Genomic DNA, 18,868 nt, shown 5'->3' with positions numbered 1-18,868 from the left:
CAAAAAACAGGTAGATGTGGCACTCTGGGACATGGTTTAGTCTAGTCTACCCTTAATTGGTTTAGTGTGGACTTGGTAATGTTAGGTCAATGGTTGGACTGGATGATCTTAAAGGTCTTTTCCAACCTAAATGATTCTATGATTCTATGATCCTTTTTTCATCTGATGTGCATAGACCACAATGAAAGTGACACTTATATTATCAGTTTGTGCAGTTCTTAAATTTTGTAACTGCTAGAGGAGTGTGTGGGTTTTGCTTTTTCTTGAGGTAACACAAGAATCTGTGTGTTTTGACAGGGTGGTTTTAAAGTCATTGTTAGGGTTGGTGCCATTACCCCAGCACCACCACTGGTTCCTAGAACACAAACAGATCTCAGCCTGGGACAGCCTGCTCCTGTCCTCTCCTCCCAGTGTTGTGAGGACTCTTTTTAATGTGTGCGTGTGTTTGAGGGACTTGAAGTTTTATGTCTAACCTTCACAAAATGCAGGTTGAGAGAAGGGATACGCAAATTGGTGTGTACTGTTGTCAGTCCACAACCACTTTATGAGGTACCACTGTCAGGCACAGTGCTAGGAGCTGCTCTTGCTGGTGGGAGAATCTACATCTGCTTTTGGAGCTGTTAATGGCACCCTAGGACCATGCCAAGGGTGTAGAATAGCCATGACAACCTTGGGGTCAAAGTGTTCCTCAAAATGAGTCAGTGCTGCATAACTCAGTTTGGGTTTTGAGCTGTGACTAAAGCTGAGGTTGTAAGAAAATACTGTTGTTGTCTTTGTGGTGCATTTTGCATCTTCCAACAGAGACGGGGTCCATCCGCACTGCCAAAAGCTGCGTTCTGTTCCAGAGCTTGATCAGGACCTGTTCTGGTTGTCCAGAATATCTATTTAAAGAGAACGCTCTTCTCTATGTAAATTCTCTCTGCCCAACAGTTTTTCTTCCTGCATTTCACTACAAAAATTGCAGTCTCAAACTTTTTAAAAAAGCTTTTTGCTCGAGTTGCTGGTGTCTTGCCCTTTTGTTTCAATGTATCAATACATTTTTTGGTGTCTTATTCAAGTCCAAAAGGGATGTGGATTTCCAGGAAATTCTGGGCTGATACTGAATAGAGGAAAGTTCTATGGGCTTTAATAAAAGCACGAAGCAATAAATACAGAAACTTTGAAAAAGAGTGTTGTGCTAGCTTTGAGAGTGGCCTTGGGGTTTCCTGCGTGTCACAGAGCATGCTCAGACTGTTGTCAAACCCACATGCTTCTTCAAAAAGGAAGGGCAGAAATGTGGCCTCTGATGTGCTGCTGTTTGTAATCAAAAGCACTGGTTTAAGATTTGCTGTATTGTAACAGGTCCATGCAACCCTGGAGCTGTTTGCGTTAATTGTGGTAGTCTTTGAACTCTCGATGAAGATGAGGTGGCTGGGCTTCCAAACCTTTATCAGGCACAAAAGGACTATGGTGAAAGTAAGTTGTCTGTCTGATTGTCAGTGTTTCTCCTTCAGCATCTTTGGGAACCAAAGAACCAGATTAAATATTGGCCTGTACTGTAGCAGGGATGACTTAGCTATGTGTCCCAGCTGCCAAATGATTCATGTGAAATCTCTAAGCTCTTGGAGACAACTCCCACCCTTAAAGTGTCCAAATAAATGGGTGGTCAGTGAGGGCTTTCCCTTTCCCAAAAGGAGACTGCAGCTGTGCTTCTCATTAAACCCCTTTTTTGCAGACTTGCGTGCTGTTTGTACAGTTTATAGAGGCCATCGTGGTGTTGGTGCGCCAAACCTCACATGTCCGGATAACGAGAGCTCTGCGCTGTATCTTCTTGGTTGACTGCCGCTACTGTGGTGCCGTCAGAAGGTGAGTGGTCAGCTGGCTGGGTTTTCTGCTGTCATGCCTGAGACTGGGGTGGAGGAAAAGCACTCTGATCCTGCAGGCATCTCAGGAAAATAAGTGTCTTTCATGGGCATTTCAGATCTTGGAGATCTTTTGTAATTGCGACTGAAGTGTACCTAGCATCTTGTCTATGTAGGGGAATTTCATAGGTCATAGCTTTGGATGTGCTCATGGTACACAGTGCTTATGTGTACTGTCCCCAGCTGTATAAACTACATCAGAGAGCACAACATGTGAACATGGCTGTATTGTTTCTGGCTCCTAGGTTTGCCTGTAAACTGCACAATGAATCACAGAGCTAGTCTTTAGTCTGGAGAAGGAAAGTTGACAGGGTGACATTAGTATTGTTTGCAGTACCTGAGAGCTGACTGCAAAGGACAGATAGGTAGCTTCAAAATGATCTTAATTTACCTAGCTTTCTACTTTTCATTCTTGGAGGGAATGGGAAGAAAGTCCTTGAGTATGGTGTGGTGTTGGGTTTGGTTTTTTCCCCCCCGCCGCCAACCCAGAGGAGAAAACATGCAAGTTTTAGTTTATTAATGTTTTCTTATTTTTCAGAAATCTGCGACAGATCTTCCAGTCCCTCCCACCATTTATTGACATTCTTCTCCTCCTGCTTTTTTTCATGGTGATTTTTGCCATCCTCGGTGAGTTGTATTTATGGAAGGTGAAGTGATGCTCTTAACTAGTTATTGTCCAAAAGGAACACAGACAACCTGGATGAATATGAAGCTGATTAGATTCAGAGTCCTGCCAGCATCTTCCATTTATCCCCTTCCATCTGCAGTCATCTGGAAGGCAGAATTAAAGAACAAAAAAAATCTAGGAGCTGGGTATTTGATTTTGAGACAAAGGTCCTTTTGACCTCTTCCAGAGGATAGTCTGTGGGGTGTGTGTGCGGTTGTGGTTTCCAAGTTTTGTTTCCATCAACTATTCCTCAATCTTGTAAGTTTAGACTAAACTCTCACAAATGCATGTGTCTGTAGTGTACCTGCTATCATCAGACTATCCTCAGAAAGTTTGTTTTCTGAAAGGATCGGTGAAATGCCAATGGCATGTATTGGCAAATCTGTATGGAGAAGGCCTTCCAGATACTCTCCTCTTCGTGGTGTCAGAGAGGGCTTACTCTTAGTGTGACCTTCTCTTTGGGAACAGAGACTTACCACTCTGCTGCTTGACATTAAACAGGCTTTATTTTTGTTTGTTCTTTCCCCCTTCCTTCTCTCCTCTACCTTCTCTGCTGCTTCTCTAGGTTTTTACTTGTTTTCTCCTAACCACTCGGATCCGGTGAGTATCACTGATTCTTTCAACTGAAGCTTGAGTCCCATTTTGACATGCTTAAGAATCAAACATTACTGTGTAGATGTAGCTTATTCCTGTGTGGTGGCCTAGGAGGCCAGATGCTAGCTGGTCAGAGGCTGCTTGGCAGTGTTACCCTGGTTTACCCCCTGCTGGGAAGGAAGACAGTGCAGAGAACTTCCTCAAAAACAGGATGTCCCAAAGGGAACATTCACAGAGTTGTTCCTTGTTCTTGGTGTCCTAACTCAGCCAAACGAGCCACCTGCTGCTGTCCCCAGGGGAGCAAGGTATCTCTGTGAAAGCTCAGCTGCCTCAGACTGTGCCTGTCAGAGTCCAGCAGCCACTAGTTCCTGCTGCTGCCAAGTCTGTAGCTTGCTGGGAGTAGCTACTGCAAAAATGTATAGTTTAGCTTTTAATTGTTTTAACTCTTCACATGCCATCTCTCAGGGACCTTTAAAAAGGACCAATGCTGAAGTACCCTTTCCCTAGGGGAGGCATCAGGGAATTGTAGAAGTGCCTGTATTTAGGTGGGTGGGTGGGTTGGTTGGTTGTTTTTTGAACGAAAAGTCACTATGAAATTCTACTTGCATTTTGTCATGGGAGTTTTTTCTTTCAGTACTTCAATACCTTAGAGAACAGCCTCGTGAATCTCTTTGTGCTTTTGACCACTTCAAAGTAAGTTCATGCTTTTCTAGCTCAGTCTTTCCCTTTGTCCCCAAAGAAGTCTAGCAGAGACAAGAGTTTTATTTGGAGAAATGCTCCATCTCCAAATGTGACCCCTTTCCTCTACATGAGAGAGATTTCCTGGGTCAGCCTGCATGGGGAGAACTGGTATTTCATTTTGGTTTAGGACACTGTGACCTCAGATGCAGAGTTATCTTTAAGCAACTCAGAGCACTTCATCACTTTGAGGGCAATAAGTGGGGAAACGGCTTTATTAGGCCTTGGTCCAAGAGAAGGGAAAGTTTCTATTTGCGCTCCTTTGTCAGCCGACAGTTTGCTGTTGTGAAGTAACTTCCTATTTCTCTGCTTTGGCTCACCTATCTGCTAGGAAAGGGGGATAACAACAGTGGGTAAATATTGATCTGCTGTCAGGGAGAGCTCTGAGGATTAGGAAATTAGCAAAGGATGGAATAAATCTTAGGTTGTAACACTCTTACACCAAGGCTGCATTGCTGTCGTTGCTAAGCATCAAAGCACAACCCTTAGCCCCATTACAAATCCCCGTTGCCTGTTTAGTTTTCAGAATGTGCAAGGAATGTGCTTTTCATATTTCTTTTTTTCATGACGCTACCATGTTCTTGCTGCTTATTGCTAGGCGCAAACTTCTGTGTCATGAGCAACCACATGTTTTGCAGAAATGTGCAGATCTTTGGATGTGAGTTTATACACACACACCTGTGTCCTGTGCCTCTTGCCTTTGTAGTGGGAAGTGTAGCATGAGCTATTTGGTGCTTAAACTTCTATCTTTTTTGGATGTAGTTTCCCTGATGTGATGATGCCATCTTATGCCCGGAACCCCTGGTCCTGTGTCTTCTTCATAGTGTATCTCTCCATTGAGCTGTACTTCATCATGAACTTGGTGAGTTTCTTGTTGAAGCACTTGAATTCTCTCTGTCTGACTTTGGAGCTCATTGCCCAGCGGACTCTTCCCTGTTCCTAAGAGTGTTCTGTAATAATCTGAGACCATTTGGCAGAATACTTCTAGAAATGGCAGCTTTGCTACCTGTAGGAGTCTTTTACTGTTTAACCACAAGGAGTTGAACTAAATCACAGAAAACAGAATGATACGAGTATCTTTCAACTTCTTTCACATTAAATATCATGCTTGGAGTGACATACTCAGTTGCATCAAATTTATTGTCCTTTTCTGTCTTAATTATTTATCATAAAATGGCATTTTATTATCTGGGCTTGCCTGAAATACTTTGTAAATCAGTTTGAAGGGGATGGAATTATTAAGTCTGGGAGGACTCGAAGAGTGCTGATAACTGCAGTGTGAGACCATGGCTGCTGTGCTGGATCTGTTTCTTGTAGCATCTAGGGCAGGGTCAAGACCAGCTCAGGTGAGGGTATGAGTGGTGGGAAAGGGGTTGTCAAAGGCATTGAGGAATTCTACAGCCCAAGGTGAGTGATTTGATGCTCATAGTGGGCTTGGATTTCACTGCTGCTGTCCTAGATGGAGGATTAGTTTGACATGTGTTTGTCAAAGCTCCCGTGGAAGCTTGAGTCCAGAAAACAGCCCTCAAAACCCAATTTCCAGGAAGAGATCAGGGCATTTTAACAAACCTTTTGATACTGTTTTCTGTTGGCATGTGTGCTCTTAAAACCACTAGCGAGTGTTAGGACGCCAGAAACATCTGGACCTCTTCTAAAAAATGGATTGGTGCATGTGCAGCGTGCTTGGTGATCCTTTTGTGGGATCCTTTATGGCCAACAGGTCCTCGCTGACTCCACTCTGCCTCATTTAGTGTAGTGCTTAGTAAATTCCTTCTGCAAGCAATACCTCTCCTTCCCTCTGGATGTTCCTGCCTGTTAGAGAAGCACTAGTTCAGGTAGCCACAGAGTATAAAGATCTCTCCTGTCTTCTCTCTGCAGCTTCTCGCTGTTGTGTTTGACACTTTCAATGACATCGAGAAGAGGAAGTTTAAGTCCTTGCTGCTGCACAAGCGCACAGCCATACAGCATGCCTACCGCTTGCTGATCACCAAACAGGTACGGGGCCCTGCAGGGAGGCTGAGAACAGCCTGGGGTGCGGCAGGATGGGAGGTCAGCAGTGTTTTAAGAACACCAGTGGTCTGAAGTGTTTAAGAACATGTTCTAGAAAAGATGATTTATGTCTGTTGCCTGTAATCATAGTCACCAAGGGCTACTGTTTTTTCGTTTGGGTAACTTGTTTATATCTGTTTCTGGAGAAAAAATAAGTAGTCTGAATTTCAGCCCCATGTGAGGTTATTGAAGTGTCTTGATAAAATGAGTGAAGTTTGTTCTGGAGAGCATGCAATCATTGATTTCTTTCTGATTCACTGTGGGTCACTTGAGGACTTGCTTCTCAAGCACCAGTACTTAGAGGAGGGGTGGGTTATACTTGTGAAGGTACAGTACAGTTGCTAGATACTGCATGAGTAAATGGTGAAGAAACAGAAGTAATTCACCTACAAACAACTCTTTATGGGGACAGAGCACTGGGAGAGAGGGTTGATTTCTTGCTTAACTTTTGGAGCAGGAAGAGAAATAAGGCCCAAAAATAACTAACCCACTTCTAGTAGATTAGTTCATGTTTAGGGCACATTCATTATATGAACAGTTCCTGAGGAATAGCTGATGGTCTTAAAAAAGTGCCAGTAATGGGATCTGTTAGGCTGTCTACTAATTTCCCAAGAAGAGTGGTTGAACTCTGTCACTTAGGGTGTCTGGTTGGACAATTTTCACATGAGAGGGCAACAGGGAACAGCTCTGCATTTGCTGGAGGGACTGACTGCCAGGAGAGCTTTCTGATCTCTGTGCTCTGGGATAAGCTCAGTACATTAAAGTAACAGGTTAGGGTACTTTGGGGGCTTAGTTATAATGGCATCTTACAATAATGTAGAAATCCTGCTTAAAAGAAATCCAGAGTGAGAATTAAATACGTGAGCCTCTATGTGCTTCTGCCTGATGTCGCTGCTTATGACAACATTCCCTTGTTTCTAGAGGCCGTCTGGAATTTCCTTCAAGCACTTTGAAGGGCTGTTGCGGTTTTACAAGCCTCGGATGTGTGCCAGAGAGCGATATCTCACTTTCAAAGCACTGAATCAAAGCAATACTCCTTTAGTCAGGTAGGATGGTCTTACTGCTGCACCCAGAACAAGGAGGTTGCTTCACTCTCTGAAGCTAGGCTGTACTTCAGAGAGGACGGCTGGGTTTATGGAATGAAACTTGTCTGGGATGTGGGAATAGAGTTATGTGATTGAAAGGATTTGTCTGGGAAGCAGGGAGCTTGGAGGGGTGGGTACCCTGAGAGTTGAGGTTTTTCTAGGGAGGTGATGGAGTTCCTGCATGCCCTCTTGTGGATACAGTGCTCTGCTGGCAGTCACCAGGCAGCCTCTGTTTCCCACCTCCCCTGCCAGAACAGAGGAGCGAGAAATTGAGGAACAGCATTAGAGCCTGCAAGGAGCATTTCTTCACACAGTGCAGCCTCGCAGCTTAACAAGTTTTTGTTTTTTCCAGCAGCTGGCTGTGTCCCCCAGGGTTTTGTTAATTAAAATCTGGTTCTGCTGGTGCTTTCAGGACTGTCATCCTCTGTGTTATGAGGCAGAGAATTACCATTCTGGTGGGTGGGTGCAGCTAACTCCAGCCAGCAAGGAATTAGAGCAAGAGACCTTCTCTTCCTTTTTCTTTGTTCTGGCCACAGACAGGCTCAGAGGGGGTCTCCCATGAAACTGGTGCCGATGCTTCTCCTTAAAGTTAAGTGCCACAAAGAAGTGTTGAAAATGGCATAGGGAGAAAGGCCGAGTTCTTAAATTTAGGCATCTAATGATACCAGTAAGAGTCTAAGTTCAGCATCCTCACTTTCAGACACCTAAAAGCTGTTATAGCCCTGACCCTGAGCACCTAGACAGGCACTCATGTTTTATGAGTTTCTTTGCTTTCATGTCCTTTTTCAAATTTCATTGTTACCTTGAAAAGAAAATGTGCAAAGACGCTAGAAAAGGACTGTACGAGTAATTAAGACAGTCCAAGACCTCTTCATGAAGAGTAGTACAATCTCTGTCCCTTGGAGTTTGCTGTCTAAGCCTCAAGTCTTTCCTCTCAGTGGTAAAATTCTGGAGTTCAGTGGAGTCAGAGTTTCCTCTAAGGGCTGTAATGTTACAGAAAGAAGGTAGGCTTTGCACCCTGTTCTGGCTATTGTCAGTCAGTAACCTTTGGACAGATGGGGAAGAGGTCAGTGTTGAGTTATATCAGCTGTGGTTGCAGTTCTAATAAGGAGTTAATAACTTCCAGGGACTCTCTACTGATGATGGCTGACAAGGACAATTAAGGATCTAATCAACTCCAAGGCTCTGATCAGATGCTTCTTTCTGTTTTGCAGTCTAAAGGATTTTTACAATTTCTATGAAGTTGTTGGCTTAAAATGGAAGGTACGTATTTATTGGGTGGTGAAGAGGGGAAGTGTGTGTGGGAGGGAGCACAAAGGAGGCCAGTGATTAAAGAGAAGGTGGGTGAGACACAAAGGCAATCTAAAAGAAGCAGATGATGGGGACAAGGTGGGTCTCCATCACTGCACGTTTTTTGTATGGATGTAGCATTGACTTCTGATTGTGGCTGTTCTGCTCCAGGCAAAACGAAATCGCGAGCACTGGTTTGATGACCTTCCACGGACAGCATTCCTTATTTTTAAAGGTAACAGGCTGTGTTTTCATGACATCATGTGTTCAACTAACAGGAAAAGCATTTCTTTACAAAGACAGGGTCCTCTGAAGAGACCTTCTCTTAAGTCCCTGGTAAACAGCTGAGGGAAGGCCTACTAACCAGCTCTCTGTGTATTCAGAGCCTCCAAGGCCAGAGTCTCCAAGGAAGATGTCTGTCATGTAAATATTCCCTGTGCTCTGACCCAAACCTAGGCTTCCTTAAAATAAGAGACCTCTTGGCAGAAGCTCTGTAGTGATCCAGACCCTGAGGTCATGGAGGGCTGTATTCCTTTTTCAGCACAGAGGTTAGGTGGGGATTTATGATTGCTGAATCTAGTGGAGTTTATAGTTTCTCCATACCCCAGGCAGTAACTTGCAGCAGTGACTGTGGAGTGGGATTTGTGTTTTCACAAAAGCTGCTAGGCTTCCTAGTCCCAAGATGTGGTCGCAGCACTCGTACAGGTCAAGTGCAGCTGCTTGGGAAGGGGAAAGAGGTCTGAAATACCCATCAGTGTAATCTGTCTTGCAAATGTGATTTATCTCCTGTGTCCCAAGTTTCCTGACTGAATGTAGCCATGCAGAAATAAGAACATACCTGCAATTCTTTTTCAGTGTTGTATGCTAGTGGGAAACAGTTAACACCATCTTGATCCAAACGCACGGCTGCCATAGGAGTCCTACATATCTCTGCTGATGCACTCAACCCTCCTTGACAGCACATGTGTTGTTCCAGACATGGGCAGTGCTTCAGCAGCTGCGTTTACCTCTGTCCACACCACAGAACTAGTACATAGAGGAAAAAAAAGGTATCTTGGGAGTTAAGCATAGTGAGTTCATTGCTGCTAAAATTCTAGAGGAAATTTGAGCTTGGTCCCAAGAAGTAAAAGTTGTTAATCTGCTTAGTTTCTGTTTTGAGGATTGGTATGAAAATGGTCTCTAAGGAGAAGATAGAATAAGCTGTGTGTGAGGTATGGAGGATTGCGTAAATATTTGTTTTGTCATACTTTTCTTCACACAGGCATCAACATCCTTGTGAAGTCCCGTGTGTTCCAATACACCATGTGTAAGTAGAAGCAACAAGCTGTCTCTCTGCTAGGGCTCCCTTCATTGTGTGGATCCGGGATGCTCTGTCTGTGCCAGCCCCTCCAATAACTCAGCATGGTGGCACCTGGCCTTTGGTTTGAGCCAAGGCTTGTGTACAAATTCTGGAGTTTCGATGGGGAGGGAGGGAGCTGCATGCTGGTACTGACCGCTGCTGCAGCCTGGGCTCTCCGTTCTTGCAGTGTTGAGTCCTCTGGAGAGGCTCGTTGGTTCACTGCTTCATAAAACACTTGTGGGTCTGATTCTGTAGGAGTCAGCTGGTTGCATTTGGGTAGGTTGGCGGTTAGCTTTCACAAGCCTTGAGGTTTTTATCTTGCAGCTGAAGGATGCTGGGTAAGGAACTGCCTTGCCAGTCAACGATCTTCTGTTTGCACTTGAGAAAGGTGCAAGCATCCTCGTTGGCTGGAGGGATTGCTTGGTAACGGTACTGCCTGCAAGGATGACTGTGCTTCTCTAGAGGAGAAAGCGCGCTTACTTGCAGTGCTACTGGCTATGTTCTAAAAGATCTGTTCCTACTCAGTAATCTGGGGGGTTTTTTTGAATGTTGGAGGAGATGTTTTTTGTAAATTGGGATGCTAAACTAAAGAGATTGGGGTGGGATGGAGTGAGGAGATCTGAGTGGAAAGGAGAAGTCCTGCACCTTCAGTTCTCAGGATCTGAATGTTGGGGAGCAGCAGTAGATCCAAGCTGACGGGGCTTTGTCCTGCGCTGCTGGGGACCTAGTGGTTCTCAAGATCTTGTTCTAGAACTAGGAGGAAGCTGAAGTGTGCAGGTAATATCATGGGAAAATGTAAGATAATTATGAGTAAAAATGATTGAGCATGATTCAGACCATTGTTTTGTTTTAGTTTTGTTTCCTTCTGCACATAAAGGTACTGCATCTGTTAAAGGCCTGGGAAAAGTCAGGGTAGAAGTTTTGCAATTCTCCCAAGTTATGAGTTCAATTTGATAGCTGAATTGGAAACACTGACCTGGCCACTTGTCCAACATTGTACTCTTTTTGTTAGCCTAGGAAATGGATGTTCTCTGGTCCAGGACTGGTTTTGCTATGGGTTGTTTGTTTTCCAGATACTGTGGTGGCTGTGAATGGAATTTGGATTCTTGTTGAAACCTTCATGCTGCAAGGTAGGAAACATTGCAGCTTGTTTCTTGACTATTATGCTGAGGGATTGAATAAAGGGAAGGTGAGAAAAAGTTCTTCTTATGTCTTGCAGGAGGGAATTTCTTTTCCAGAAACGTCCCATGGAGCTACATAGTCTTCCTCACAAGTAAGCTGATGCCTCCCAACAGAGCTGTGTCATTTCATAAGGAGTTGGGAGGGGAATAAACAGCTCTGTTCCCAGAGGATTATTCAGTTTGAAGTTAAAACTTAGCCACAGGTGTACAGACTCCATCTAGAACAATGCTGTGCCTGGCAGGGATCGTCAGCATCCACGCAGACCCATGTGAATGCTGCTGCACTGTTACACAGCTCCCTGCGTGACTGCAGTCTGGGGAGCCTCTTACCTCTGGTGCAACTGTCTGCAAAAGCTGCTGTATTACTCTTAAAGCTGGCTTCAGCCCTGAGAGGAGAATAGCCTTGTTTTGTGCGGCACAGCGTGCAAAGTGATAAGCTCCTCCAGACTTGTGATGGCTCTGTGTGGAGTTGCTCACATTGCTCTGTGCTGCACTGACTATTCCAGGAGGCATTACCAGCTCTGATCTGATTGCAGCTGTGAGCTGGCTCTTTGCCACGCAAAGCAAGGCAGTCCTGTTGGAGTACAGAGGAGCGTGCTGAGGAGAAGACTGAAAGGGCTAGATGAACTAGTTGACGAGCTGAGTTTTCTAATTGAACATCATCCCCTCCATAAATGTGTACCTTAGTCTTCCTTTTCAGCCCAAGTATAAGCAATTGCAACTTCATGTGTTGGTTCATTGCACTGCCATGGAACTCTTCAGTGATGTGAATTCACTTCCCTTCTCCTGCCAGTGTCTCTTGCTCAAGAGGAGAAGAAAAGTATAGCTCCATTGAATCAAAATAGTGTGTAAAGCTGTAGCGGGAGAATCTAGGAGAGGTCACTAACCTCTTATTTGACTGCTGGGTAGCTCTAGTGCTTCCCTGGCCATTAGTCTTCAAAACACTTGTTACGAAAGTTTGAAGGGAGATGTCGTCCAGCTCTTCACTTCTCTCCCACCTTGGAACCTGGAAAGAAAGACTTTGGGATGACTGAAACAGAGCATCATCATGTTATTGTGGCATTCTTTAACCTACAGGCTCACAAGGTGCTGCCAGGACAGGGGGTGAAGTATTCAGATGGCCCCTCTTTGAAAGGATCTTTCCCTGCAGATCAAGGCTAGGCTATGGGATGCGGATATGTTCCATTGAGACAGAAGTAAATGCAGGCAGGACTGAATTCCCTATACCACCAAAGGCCTATTCTGGCTTTTTCTACAGGGGCTTGTGCCTCAACATTTATAGCATGTTAGCCAGCTTACCACTTGTAGACTGCTCTGTGGAGAAATCACCATGAATACAGGAAAATGTGTTGGTTTGGAGGGAAAGCGTCTCTTTGGCATCTCACCGAGAATAAGGACTATGGGTGGGAGTCTGTTAAACCTGTGTTCAGCAGTCCTGTACTTAAAGCACCACACATCTTTGAGGGCAAGCCTTTGTATGAGCCCTCCATGTGACGCTGCTTATTTCTGTCCGTGGCTGTCATCTTGTTTTACAGTCTATGGCGTGGAGCTGCTCCTGAAGACCACTGGACTGGGACCTGTTGAGTATCTGTCCTCGGGTTGGAATCTGTAAGTGCACGCTGATGTTTTGAGAGAGAGATGGCAAAAGTTGTTGGGTTAGAAAGACTGACTTCTGAGACGAGTTTTTAGGCCTGTAGACGAGGCCATCAGCAGGCTATTATAATCCTTCTGCCCTTGGCCTCGTGCATCTTGTTAGGCTGGAGCAGCACCAAGCACCTCCTCTCTGCTGAAATACTAGTGATAAATTGTTGCTCTTATTTTATATTTTTTTTTCTCTCTAGCTTTGACTTCTCAGTCACCCTGTTTGCATTTTTGGGGCTCATGGCACTAGCGTTTAACATGGAGCCATTCTACTTCATTGTGGTCTTGCGACCCCTTCAGCTGCTGAGGTGAGACGGGAAGGCTGGGTAGGGGGTACAGAGAGCGGGTGGGGAAGAAAACAGCCAGGCTGGTTTTCCATCAATCCAGTTGGGGACCAAGCTCCTTACCAGGAGAGGGCAAGGATTGCTCTGTGGGTACGTGACCATGGCAAACAGGAATTGCGTGGGGTAATAAGATTAGCCAGAGTTATCAAAATGAATGATAACAAAAACTTGGGATGGGATATGAAACCCCGTGCTTTGGAGCTTAAGCTGATCTCTAATAGAGATCAAGGGATTTACCAGGGGCAGATTATCCTGTGTCTGCCTTCGTGGGGTTCTTACACCTCCTCTAAATTGTCTGATGCTGTTCAGAGAAAAGCTCTTCTGTCAGGGTGAGACTGTCTGAGCCAGTTTAATAATTTCCACTGAATTACCAGAAATTACAGTTTTCAAAGGATGCTGCTTTCTAGGGTGAAGTACAACCCTGCTCTAACCGCATCTCACACTTTAAGCAAGACTGTGGCCTGTAACCTCTCTGCAGCTCAGTAAGATGGGTCTGATTAACCCTCTCATTTCAAGGGTGTTACAGAGGTACATTCACCTTCGCAGAACACTTTGAGAGCCATAGGTGGAAGGCGTTTGTGAGGCAAAATGTTGTTAAAAACAAGCTAATGCAATTTAGCTCTTCAGTGAGGATTTAAAGAACACTTTATGACACTCAAGGGTGGTGGTGGGAAATGTTTTCTGTGTTGCTCCCCTGCCAAAGCCTGTGTTTGGCAGCTGTGTTTCTCTGTAAAGGCTGATGGAGTTGCCAAATCTTAAATTAGCAGGCACAATGTAGTTTTCTTTCATCAATTTTTATTGGGTCGTGGGGGAGACACAGAAAAGCTTGTGTCTGAGGAGAGGAGTAATGGATCCTGACCCTGTACACAGGACTAGTTTAAGTTCTTATGATTTTTATTTTTTTAAAAATAGATACTTATGCATCGTGCTGTGTAAAAAGACATAGACTTTTCCTTGAGATTCCTCAATCCTGTAAACACTTAGTTGAATGTGTCATAAACATTCAGATGGGACAGCAGGATGTTGTTAGGTGAGCGGAGACCACTTGAGCAAGAGCAGATCCTGTGAGTTTGGTGTCAGGAAACCTTACTGTTCATTGACCTGGGAGGTACAGAGAATTGTGATACTGTCTTCAACTATTTCCAACACCACCAGGAAAGTTGCAGTGCGTAGGTAACTACTGTCTTCTCTTTTCAGGCTATTTAAATTGAAGAAACGCTACAGAAATGTCCTGGACACTATGTTTGAGTTGTTCCCCCGGATGGCCAGGTACTAACTTCTCTTTGGGTGATGGTAGGGAGAGGGGAGTGAAGGTTTAATGTCTAGGGCTGGGGTCAGGATAGGGACCTGTCAAACCTGCTAAAGGTGTTTATGCTCTGATCTGTCAATTGATTGTTACTGATTCTTCAGTGTGCTGCAGTGGAGTGTTAATCTTCCAATTTCTTGAGGCAGTATGCGATAACACTCCAGCACCCTGGGCCTCCTCCTGCTTTTGTGTTAGGAGGACAACTAAGAGTCGATGCTTGTTTAATTCTTCTCCCCCATCCCTGCTTTTGGTGAGACGGGAGGAACATCAGTGTGAATACACTCAGCCCCAGATGCTTCCCTGTCCTTAGTACAGCCACTTGAGAGCATTATTGTGAAATGGTGGGGCAGAAGGAGCTTGGCGTTTGAGTGGGGCATCCTCAGACCCTATTCCCTTGAAGGAGGACTGGGGAGAGCGTGTTAGCTGGAGAACCCTGTTCTTGGCACAGTCCCTGCATCCAAGGACATGGAGAGGGCAGAACCAGTGTGTGGTGTTCTTTATTAAAGAAACTGTGGACAGACATTTGTTTACCAGAAAAAGACAGACTGGGAGGGAATCCAGGCTGCTCTTTAGTTTCTCTCTTCAGCAAGTGGCAAGCTCCTTGTCCAAGGACTTCTTGAATGAGAGCAGGCAAAGAACTGCAGAGCCACAGTGGCAGGGAGGGTGGTCTGGGGTTTTCAGTGCTGCTTCCCATCCATTGGAAATTCCTTCCAGAGAACCAGCCTGTGACTTTGTGTTTCCCTGCTTTAGCAACTCTTGAGTAGCACAGTACTCTTTCTGGTTTTGCCTCCAGCCTAGGTTTAACCCTGCTGATCTTCTACTATTGCTTTGCCATTGTTGGCATGGAGTTCTTTGCTGGTGTGGTCTACCCGAACTGCTGCAAGTGAGTACTGCAAATCCATCCCCCTCTGCAGTGGGTTTGGTGCACAGCCAGTAGCAACACCTCTGGCAGCTCTGTCTCCCTGTGGAGAAGGGACCAGAGGATGGGTCTAAATGGGGTTTTTCAGCTAAGCCAACATGCTGGGAAAATCTAGGGGAGACACTTCACTTCTGGATGAAATGGCTTTTGCATTGCAGTTGGAAAGGGAGAGACTTCTGTGGTGGGGTTGGCTCTGTAGCTCACCTGAGGTTGCTGCACTGGGAGGGCTTATTCATGATACTGTGGCTAGAAACTCTTGTAACAGCTGCTCTAGAGCATAGTTGAGATTTTTATCTTGGTGGCACCAGAGCTGCTCTGCTAGACATGTTACATATTTAGGCCTCACTTTGTACAAGATAAATTCACCTGGTCTTGAAGCTAAGCTGTCCTGTGCCTGTTTCATCTTAAATGATGGCAGACCACTTGGAAATGCCACACTTAAAGGGTGTAAGCCAAGGAATCCAACTCAAACACTCAGTTTCTCTGGTATAATATTTGCTGAATGATTAGAAAGACTCCATGTGGTCCCTGGGCTTGTGCTGACCTGTGAAGGACAGAGGCTTTCTTTCAGAGAAAATGGCAAGTGTTCACCAAGAGGTAGAAACTGCCACCCTGCTCACCACCTTCTGAGTGTTTTGGTATTTATAACCCTTGATTTTCCTTGCTTTTCCACCTCTCATTCTTTGTTCTTGTTTCTCCAACCAGCACAAGCACAGTTGCAGATTCCTACCGCTGGGTGAATCATACAGTTGGCAACAAGACGGTTGTGGAAGAAGGTTATTACTATCTCAACAACTTCGACAACATTTTGAACAGCTTTGGTAAGGGCAGTTTTGTCTGTAGCAAAGCCTCTTCCTTAGTGCATCTATGCTCCTGCAGAGCTGGATGGCAGGACTCTAGTGCTCATGTTAAGCCTGGAACTCTCCCAGAGAGTCCTACTAATGCACCTCAAACACTCAGCATCCTGCTCTTTCTGTCTGGAGAACTCCAGCTGACTAATTGTGCCATGACTGTTTTGCAAGGTAAGCAGGCATCTCTTAAAAGGCAGTGTGAAGCCAGCAGATCTGTTCTGACTGGTGATCAGACCAGATTTCCAGAGATGTTTAAGTCGCTGCCCTTCTAAAGAACCAGTAGTGATGCTAATATATTTCTTTAAACCTACTGATGAAGAATAATTTGAATGTGTTGATTGCTCTCCATGATTTTTCTTAATGTGTGAGCAGAGATGCTCACCTCCTGGAGATTTCAGAGGTCTCCATGCTCTCTGGTGGAAAGAGTCAGGTCTGTTTCTGAGTTTTTTAAGAAACATAGATTAAGCCATGCTCCTGGTTCTCTGGGTCTAACTCCCTTTGTCTGAAGTAATTGCTAATTGCAGTGATGAGGGTCTGCATTGCGTCTCTGGATTTGCTGGCTGTATTGAAACTTCGGTGTCTTGCGTCAGTCTTCCCTGTCAAATACTTTGTCTAAGAATCACTGTAAAGTAGGTCAGGATGGATAAAGCAGTTGTCTGTATTTTTTCTCCCACTTGTATACAGTCACGCTGTTTGAGCTGACAGTTGTCAATGACTGGTACATCATTATGGTAAGTAAACCTCAGCTACCTTGTGTGTATAGACAGCACAGACTCTGTCATTTGAGCTAGATCTTCTATGCCACCACTGCTTTCTTCCCCTGGTGATTGGAGATGGGCCCAACATTGTCACTTCACATTGTCCTTTGTTGGGTGCCGTTTGACCTCTGGCATGCTGCTTGGCATGTTTTCTTGTGAATCTTGACCAGCCTTCAGGCCAGGTTTCGCAATCTGGATAAGTGAAGTCGCTCTGTATTCCAGCTTGTCACCCTGCTGTCCAAGCTGTGTTCTCATAGCAGCAATGGTTCATACAGCCACAGGCTTTAAATGTTCTGTATGTTTGCATATAGGAACCTTTCTTTTTGGCTTGAGAGGCAGATTAGCTGCAAGGACGAGTTGGCGCATTGAGCATTGCACAAGCCTGGGGCTAACTGTGGAGCCCTGAATGAGACAGACAGTGTTTATGCTGCTTTATGTCTGTTGGCAAGCAGTTAACAGCAGACTCTTCCCTTCTTTTGTGCACTACTGACTTCTTCCCTCTTCTCTTTAGGAAGGGGTGACATCCCAAACCACTCACTGGAGCCGTCTTTACTTCATGATCTTCTATATTGTGACCATGGTAGGTTTCTGGACATGCTTTGTGCATCAAAGAGTTGGGATGAGGAGGGGAGTTTACTGTGTACCAGAGGGAGCTTCCATCCCTAATGAGGACAACTTTGCTCTTCTATGTAAACATCTTCCAGAAACAGGTGTGAGTCCACATCACTTGCAGAAAGTTGAATTTATGGGCATTGTCAAAGCTGATGCTGCAGAAATCTAGGCCTGGGGTAAGGACTAGGGCAGCACAGAGTTTTGTTCTGTCCCTGTGGTTGACTGTTAGCTTTTTACTCTCAGGTAGATGTGTGACATGCATCTCCTCTGCCATGGAGGAGATGGGGAGCATGGAGTTGAAGCACAGACCAAATGCTCAGCTTTGTGTTGAATTGGGTTCAAAGAATCTCCCAGCAGCAGCCTCCTGATCTCTTCTGTTTGTGTCCTCTCTCAGGTGGTGATGACAATCATCGTGGCTTTTATTCTGGATGCTTTCGTCTTCCGCATGAACTATACTCGGAAGAACCAAGATTCAGAAGGTCAGAACTGAGGACTGGCCAACCTACAACATTGTGTCTTCTCTCCCTGGTGTCTTATATCTGTAGGAGAGAATGGGATTGGCCAGCAAAGACCAGATTTCTGTTTTAGCCCGACTTCCTAAGCTCATTCTCATGCTTTTGTGCGATATTTCTGTCCAGCCTTCCTGTTCTGTCCCTCATCTCTCCCCCACCGCTCCCCTGAAAGTGTGTGTGTATGCATGTGTTTATCTATGTGTGTGTGTGGACGCACATGTAAACTTCAACTACTTGAGCCATTTCAACCAAATTACTTGAAGATAGGAAGTCTGCACGCATTTCATGAAAGAAATCTAGGAAACATTACAACAATGATGTAGCAAAACTCAACAAGAGACCTTACAGGAAGGGAAGGTGATTTTTCTTTGAAACCCAATTTCCCTCCCTCACTAATACACTCACCAGCACCAGCACGCATCTCCAAGCAGCTTGTCCAGCATTTAGGCACCAAGATGCTGGATCCAAGTGCTTTGCCAGCACTCTGTGCCATGACATGGAGGACAAGGGATGCTGCCTATCCAGTTCTTTCCACGTGTCCAAGTTGTACTTAGACTGGTGACTATGTGCTGGTTTTAGACATACCTTTCTGTACCCTTTAGGAACTGACAGTGACTAGTCTCTCCATCCCCTCACGCCTGTGAGTCATCGGTTTTACTCACTGTTCTTTGTCTCCTGAGCTGGGCGTCTGAAACTGCGTGTAACTTCATGACCTGCTAATTTAGGTGCCATAAACACATTAATCTCTTATAGCCTTTCTCCTGCTATTCCTTCAGGTGATCTACACCCAGACCTTTCTATTCATTGTCCATGCAGACTAATCTTAGTAATTCTTGACACTTTTCTGCAGGGAGGAGATATAGCTACTGCAAGCATACATTTATTGCCAGTCTTCCCCGCAGAAACATGGTGAAGGCCCCAGGCACAGGAGTAGCTTTGATCAGCCCCTCATCTTTCCTAGGTGCCAGAAGATCCAAATGTGTGGTGCAGGCCCATAGGAGCCAAGTGTTGTTAGTTACAGAAACACTTTTCATTGTCATCCTTCCTGCACCCAGTTTGAAGGGTGCAGTGAAAGACATTA

At 45.1% G+C, this 18,868-nt stretch overlaps 1 protein-coding gene across 2 annotated transcripts in view; it reads left to right on the top strand.

The window, feature by feature from the left end:
* TPCN1 (two pore segment channel 1) overlaps positions 1-18,868 on the top strand; it is a 47,616-nt gene that overhangs the window by 24,762 nt on the left and 3,986 nt on the right. For both annotated transcript variants that reach the window (XM_009483321.2, XM_075718767.1), the window contains exons 4-24: positions 1,342-1,455; positions 1,715-1,845; positions 2,440-2,528; positions 3,134-3,168; positions 3,797-3,855; positions 4,663-4,762; positions 5,779-5,895; positions 6,871-6,995; positions 8,249-8,297; positions 8,496-8,559; positions 9,586-9,630; positions 10,737-10,793; positions 10,883-10,936; positions 12,380-12,452; positions 12,686-12,793; positions 14,027-14,098; positions 14,929-15,018; positions 15,760-15,875; positions 16,590-16,636; positions 17,175-17,243; positions 17,670-17,754. In XM_009483321.2, coding sequence (XP_009481596.1) covers positions 1,342-1,455; positions 1,715-1,845; positions 2,440-2,528; positions 3,134-3,168; positions 3,797-3,855; positions 4,663-4,762; positions 5,779-5,895; positions 6,871-6,995; positions 8,249-8,297; positions 8,496-8,559; positions 9,586-9,630; positions 10,737-10,793; positions 10,883-10,936; positions 12,380-12,452; positions 12,686-12,793; positions 14,027-14,098; positions 14,929-15,018; positions 15,760-15,875; positions 16,590-16,636; positions 17,175-17,243; positions 17,670-17,754 — 1,699 coding nt within the window. The remainder of the gene's footprint in view (positions 1-1,341; positions 1,456-1,714; positions 1,846-2,439; positions 2,529-3,133; positions 3,169-3,796; positions 3,856-4,662; positions 4,763-5,778; positions 5,896-6,870; positions 6,996-8,248; positions 8,298-8,495; positions 8,560-9,585; positions 9,631-10,736; positions 10,794-10,882; positions 10,937-12,379; positions 12,453-12,685; positions 12,794-14,026; positions 14,099-14,928; positions 15,019-15,759; positions 15,876-16,589; positions 16,637-17,174; positions 17,244-17,669; positions 17,755-18,868) is intronic.

Source organism: Pelecanus crispus, chromosome 11 (genome assembly GCF_030463565.1).
Source record: "Pelecanus crispus isolate bPelCri1 chromosome 11, bPelCri1.pri, whole genome shotgun sequence".
NCBI lineage: Eukaryota > Metazoa > Chordata > Aves > Pelecaniformes > Pelecanidae > Pelecanus > Pelecanus crispus.
This window is presented reverse-complemented; position numbering and strand designations above follow the sequence as displayed.